The 6,679-nt window shown below is 44.3% G+C and overlaps 1 protein-coding gene across 4 annotated transcripts in view; it reads right to left on the reverse strand.

Annotated features, from left to right (window-relative positions):
• Positions 1–41: 41 nt before the first annotated feature.
• LOC128019112 (semaphorin-6A-like) overlaps positions 42–6,679 on the reverse strand; it is a 48,262-nt gene continuing 41,624 nt past the window's right edge. For all 4 annotated transcript variants that reach the window (XM_052605159.1, XM_052605158.1, XM_052605157.1 and 1 more), the window contains one exon: positions 42–2,642. In XM_052605159.1, the coding sequence (XP_052461119.1) occupies positions 1,591–2,642 (1,052 nt within the window). In that variant the 3' untranslated portion in view covers positions 42–1,590. The remainder of the gene's footprint in view (positions 2,643–6,679) is intronic.

Here is a 6,679-nt window from a genome sequence, read left to right on the forward strand (position 1 = left end):
GTTTCACAAAAACACACAAGATCTACGACAAGAATCTCAAATGTCTTTAGTACTTTTTTCCATTTATTAAAGAGAATTTCTTTACAACATACATTTAGCTGTGAATCAGATGTGGGAGAGGGCCGGTGACGAAACCATATCATACAAGAGAACAAACTGCACTTCCAAAGTCTAGAAAGGCACCAGCTCGGAAACCTCGAGCTCCGTTCGCTGCGGCCAGAGCGGATCGATTCGGAGAATCGGGTGAAGTCAACATCTACACAGCCAAAACTAGTTCCTGGACGTCAAGTTCAATAAAACGTGTGTCAAAATAGTTCAATAACAATCCCTCATATTACATCACAACCATAGAGCTAGAAAATTATATTAATCGGAATCTGTCACAAACATTAATCTGTTTCCTAATATTATCAGAGTGCATATCTACACAGGAGCCAGCCTGTATTCACTGCCTAAAAACTGTGTTTGATCGTATACATTAGAAAGATTGTGTGTGTGTGTTTGGGAGAAACGTTATATCTGGATCGTTTGTGTGTTTTTCTCTTATTGCCTCGAAGCAGCCCGATCCACAGATGCACAACAAGTCTTCTACACACAGTGTTAAACATCATCTTGACTTGGTGAAAAGTAAAAAAGGAAAACGAAAGCAAACATTCTTCCAGCACGACGAGAATCGTGATTGGCACAATCAGAAATCAAGCACAGAGTCATTTGTGGTTATCAAAGGGACCAGAGTCGACGACGACGACACCTACATTCTTCAATTACGTGTTTTCCTACTGTTCTTTTCTTTTATCAAACGAAACATCTTCATAAGAACTAAGACAGTTAACAGCTAACAAACGCTTCACTACTCAGGGGTGTAAGGCACACATTTACAGGTGGAAGGAGAAAAACAGGCTGAAATGATTCGGTGAAAGGGCCGTGTGGTCGGACTAGGATTGAGAGCGTCTCAAGTGCGGCGAGAATGGCACTCGGATGAAGAAGAGGAAAGAGTTCCTGTCTGTGGGCTGTACGCTCTACCCACAATCCCCTCTGGCACGGCTCGAGAAATACTCCCTCGTCTCTGACTTCTGACATCCCAAGAGTTAGTGGACAGAAGTACTGGCTCCAGTTTAATGACTTTAAATAATTTCACACTTGATTAATTCAAATTAAAACGATCTCATTTGAGCCTAAAAGAGACGCTCTTTCTGCGAAAGCACTTTATTAAAAAATAAATAAAACCTGCTATTAGTATTAACAGTCATGTGTTATTTCGTCAACAGTTTCAGTAGACGTGTTGAACTCGATTGCTTTTACTCGATGGCGGTTTCACAGTTTTCCATGGTAAACTCCAGCAGCTGTTCCCGTCCGAACTCGCTGTGTGTCCAAGTGCTTGATAACCGGGCGTCTCTCGTCGCTTCTGTGCTTTTGGCAGAACACAACCATCGGCAACAATGCTGTCACCGGACGAAATCTCCAAGAGTTGCCCTCATCAGCCTGAGCTCGACGTGTATTTCACAACATACAAAACAAAACCAAAAAAAGTGAGTTGCGTTTCCTGTACACAGCTGCACAAAGCAGACACACTTTCACGTTCCCCATCTCTTATGTGCAGGAGTCGCTGGACCTGACCTTGGTGGAAAGGGACACCAGTGATGGTTTAGGAGGGACGTCAGGTTTGAGATGCCTGGAGAGAGAGCCGTACGAGCTCCCGGGGTGATGTGAGGAGATGTGCATGGAGTCCACGCGCTGCGGAGCGGGCGGAGGAGGCGTCTCCACACGGACGCTGTGGTTCCTGGACATGTGGGACGAGTTGGACGAGTTGGTGTTGTGCTGTTTCTTGAGGCCCGAGTTCATGGGATAGCCGCGGCCGTATACAGACGAATGCATGTCCAGTCTCTTGCCCATCTGCGGGACGGCCGGCAGGACCACGGCGCTCAGAGACGCTTCTCGCTGGGGCACACGAGGCGGCGCTCCCTCACCGTCCGCCGGGCCGAGGCTGTGACACGGACTCTTGAGGGACTTGTACTCCAGCGTGGCCTGGTCATCTGCGAGGTCTCCTCGGTGCGGCTGCTCCACGTACTCGTGCTGGTAAGACTGCTGGTGTTGGGGCAGAGGGAGCACCACCACGCTGGGGATGTGGCCCGGAGACGCCCGCAGCTGCAGGTCCGTGGGGATGACCGCAGAACCCATGGAGGGCAAGTCTTTTGAGCAGGCGTTGATCAGGTTCTGGTTGCGTTCCCATTCGCGGCTGCCTCGGCTGGGCTTGCGGCGCGGCTGCATGGGCGTGGACTCGGGCGTGGGCAGGGCGGTCAGATCCAAGTGCTGGTCAGCTTTGATGAGCATCCTGCCGTTGGTCAAGCGGCCGTTGTGCATGAGCGGGGTCATAATGGCTTCTGGCCGTCCATCCGTGGCTTGCGTCTCGAAGAGCCCCGTCAGCTTGGTGACGCTGTTCATGGATCCCCGTCGGGACTGGACCGAGTCCTTGTCTTTGCGGCCGGACAGCTCGAAGTCCCTTCGCCGGTGGTCACACACACAGTACACCACGACGCCGGAGAAGACGGCGCCCATGACGAAGGCGAGGATGACGGCGATGGCCAGGAGTGTGATGGGAACCATCTGATCGCGATCTCTGTGGTACGTCTCTCGGATCACTCCTGCAAACAAGAGTTCAGAAATATTATTAAAAGAGTTCACTTGTGCATCTCGACTGCAAAACTCAACTTCAAGGGCCGTTCACACAGAATGCGTTTTTCCATTCCCTTGCACTACATTCGGTAAAAATTATAGCCTGATTGGGCACTTTGGATAAAAGAGTCTGCTAAATGCATAAATGTAAGTTTCAAAGTTCGTTCTATGCAAACGTGTGCTGGATTGATATGTTCGACTACTGCATTCACGTCTGTCATCTTCTGCAGCATCTTGTGCATGAAACAGCTTTCTGAAACATGCCGTTTAGTTAAAATAAGTTTAACAAGTTTTCAAGAATGTGTCTTGAGACCTTACATTTTCCCCTTTCCTCTCATTACTCAAAACGAAAACGTGTTCTGTGTGAATCTCCCCTTAAGCAGCAACGTGCACATTAATGCATGCTTAAAATCAGGGTTAATCTGCAATATAAATAGAGATAACGCTTCTGTCTTGATATATAAAAGAGACAAATTTTGTGCATTCGTTTAAACTCGTGGATGAAGCTGCGATGTGTGAAAGCGCTGCCCACTGCACAATTGTTTTGAGGAATGCTAAATATTGTTAGCACATTTGATGTCTTAATCTATTCTACGGCTGATGAATTAGGTTACATTCCCATCCAAACACCACAAGGCACAAAATTCTCATTTAAAATACACACAGGTGCTGCTATATTTCCACTGAGGCAGATAGATCCAATGTTTTACAATTGTTGAGAACTCATAAAAGCGAATGCATTAGACGAGGCAGAGCTGTTCAGTGGGGAGTACAGGCACACTAACACACACACGGAGCGCATGGAGAGTGTGGGTCCAGATTTACTGAGTTTAATGGACTCTGAGTCTCCTATGGTTCTGAATATTCGTGGCTATATATTCCTCTTCTGCGGGAGCTTTGTGAAGTGCTCTGGATCTTCTGAAGGAGTCTCTCTCTAAGATAATAAAACACCATCACGCGTCTGTCTGGGAAGATCTGAGGGGTGCTTCTCTCTTTTTAACTTCACTCTCATTGTTCCTCTCAGGAGACGCTCTTCCTCACAGTCTGTTTGATGTTTTAAAGTGTCTCTCTCGTGCGTCTACTGTATGATACGCTTGAGAAATGACGCAGTTCTGCCGGATTCATTTTCAAGTCTTGTTTCATGAGAAGTACCAGGAGTTATTCTGTAAATAGGTCTGTTAATAAAACCAATGTAGAGACACGTGACGTGATGGTCAGAGCTGGACAGGTTTGGCTGGAGATCCAGCACAGATGAAGACTCTTCTGAGGATGAGGAGGGCACCGCCAGACCTCACAAAACCTTTGAAGATCCTTTCTGTCCTTAATGCACTGTTACTCAACTTCAAAGAGCCATAAAAAGGACGAAACTTGGAGAAATGGAGAGAGCTGCAGATGGACCCTTTCTACAGACATTTTGATTATTTTTAAATTTAATTCATCCACTAAAAAGGAGTTGAGAAAAATTAAAACAGATAAAAACGAATCCGGAAAAATTAAAACAGTAAAAAATGAATTTGGATTTTTTTTTTAACGAAATTTCAGAAAAAATGTAATGGATGTCACAGGGCCATATAAACTGGATTTGGACACTTGGAAATGTCTGAAATATTCCCATTAACTGATATGATACAGAATATTATTCAGCATTTTCGTTAGTATGATTAAATGGCAATTATTATATTAACTGGATTTACTTTGATGATGTTTGATGGGATGAAAATAGAAACTACAGTCTCTGAACGTCCTCGTGATCAGTGTTGCCAAGTCCAGGGTTTCCCGCAGGATTGGGCTACTTTTGTGTTTCTAGTCTGCGGGTTAAAGAGAAACCACTCTTGAAGCAGGTTTTAACCTCCCAGAATGCAATTTTGATGCTCTTAAAATCCCCCCCCCCACCCTCTTCAAAAATGTTATTTTTTTACCTCTAAATATTGTTCCAAGCACAACAAAACTGGACATTTTAATATTTTAGAAACATTTCAGTACAATGTTCCCAAAACGCTTATATCAGCTAAAGTCATCGCTGGATGTCTGGAGTCTTTACTGATTGACAAAGATCCTGAAAATACAGACACTTGATCTGATGAATCAAATGAAGTGATAAAGTGACACAATTCTTCATTTTTAACACCAGATCTGAATTTTATTCAGCATAATTTATGTGTTTATGCTTCTTCTTTACAATAAATGACACTTATTCTGTATCTAACAGGCATTTGTAAGTGTCCAAATACTATTAAAATCCATTCAGATTCAGAAGCGCTCTGTTTTTAATGGCTCTTTTCCTCACAGTTTGCTCGGAGTGAATCACTAGCGGAGATTATCTCACGCAGGCATTACACATCTGAATTTCATGAGACGTCACTTCTGACAATTAGACGTGTTAGAGCTTCACCGACCGGCACAATCCTGCAGTCGAGCGCATGTAAATAAGACCATTCCTGTGTGAGACTGAGACGTGTGAATATTCACACACTCACACACACACAGACACACACACACGCACACACGCGCACACACACACACACACACTCACACTCACACACACACACACACACGCACACACACACACACACACACACACGTGCGCACACGCCCACACACACACACACACGCACACACACACACACACACACACGTGCGCACACGCACACGCCCACACACACACACCGTGCTGCCTTTATCTGTGAAGATGTGTTTCAAAAGCCACGACACTGAACGATTGTTTAAAGAGGAAACAATTAAATCTGTGGATCAGGTGAATGTCTGAGCCAGCGCTGATATTCAGAGCGTTTACCTGGAACTAATCCATGAGCTTTAAAACATCAGAAGAAGCAGAAGCAGCTTATTAAATGTGTGTGTGTGTGTGTGTGTGTGTGTGCATCCACTGCTCAGCACACGGCATGAGCTCATGTTAATATCACACCATTCATTACATCTCACCTTTTACCATCTAGATGAGATGATTTAAGGTCTGCGGAGGCGCTGAGATGAGGTTAATGTGGTGTGTGCACATATCATTATGTAATAAATGAAATATCTTCACTCAGAATGAACCTGAGGCAAACGCCCCGAGGACACGCTGTAGTGAGTTTAACTGATGTGGAAAAACACACATCACTTGTATTCTTCCACTCGTTTAACTCCTTAACAGCATCAGAACACACAGATGATCATAATTACTGAGAGAGTAAATGAGCAGCAGTACTAGTGTAAACACTGTTTTTGCAGCGGTAAACAGCTGATTATGTGTGGATCAGGCCGTGGGTGTTTTAAAAGGCTTTGTCTCCAGATTGAGGTCAGTGTATAGAGGACTTACATCTGCGTCTTATTCACGGCTGCCGCTGTATAAACTCTATTCATTAATGTGATGAGGAACTGCTGATGGGTGCACACACACACACACACACACACACACACACACACATTCTTTGTTAGTTATGTTCCTGATGTATCCGAATTCCTTAGCATATCCAAAACCTCAGAACAACTTGACGATTTAACAGAAACTATAGACTCTCTCTTTTCTAGCACTTTAAATACAGTTGCTCCTTTACGCTTAAGGAAGGTTAAGGAAAACAGTTTGACACCATGGTATAATGAGCATACTCGCACCCTAAAGAGAGCAGCCCGAAAAATGGAGCGCAGCTGGAGGAAAACAAAACTAGAGGTATTTCGTATTGCTTGGCAGGAAAGTAAACTATCCTACAGAAAAGCATTAAAAACTGCTAGATCTGATTACTTTTCTTCTCTTTTAGAAGAAAACAAACATAACCCCAGGTATTTATTCAATACAGTGGCTAAATTAATGAAAAATAAAGCCTCAACAAGTGTTGACATTTACCAACACCACAACAGTAATGACTTTATGAACTACTTTACTTCTAAAATCGATACTATTAGAGATAAAATTGCAACCATTCAGCCGTCAGCTACAGTATCACATCAGACAGTGCACTATAGACCCCCTGAGGAACAGTTCCACTCGTTCTCTACTATAGGAGAGGAA

This window comes from Carassius gibelio, chromosome A8 (genome assembly GCF_023724105.1).
Source record: "Carassius gibelio isolate Cgi1373 ecotype wild population from Czech Republic chromosome A8, carGib1.2-hapl.c, whole genome shotgun sequence".
Classification (NCBI taxonomy): Eukaryota; Metazoa; Chordata; class Actinopteri; order Cypriniformes; family Cyprinidae; genus Carassius; species Carassius gibelio.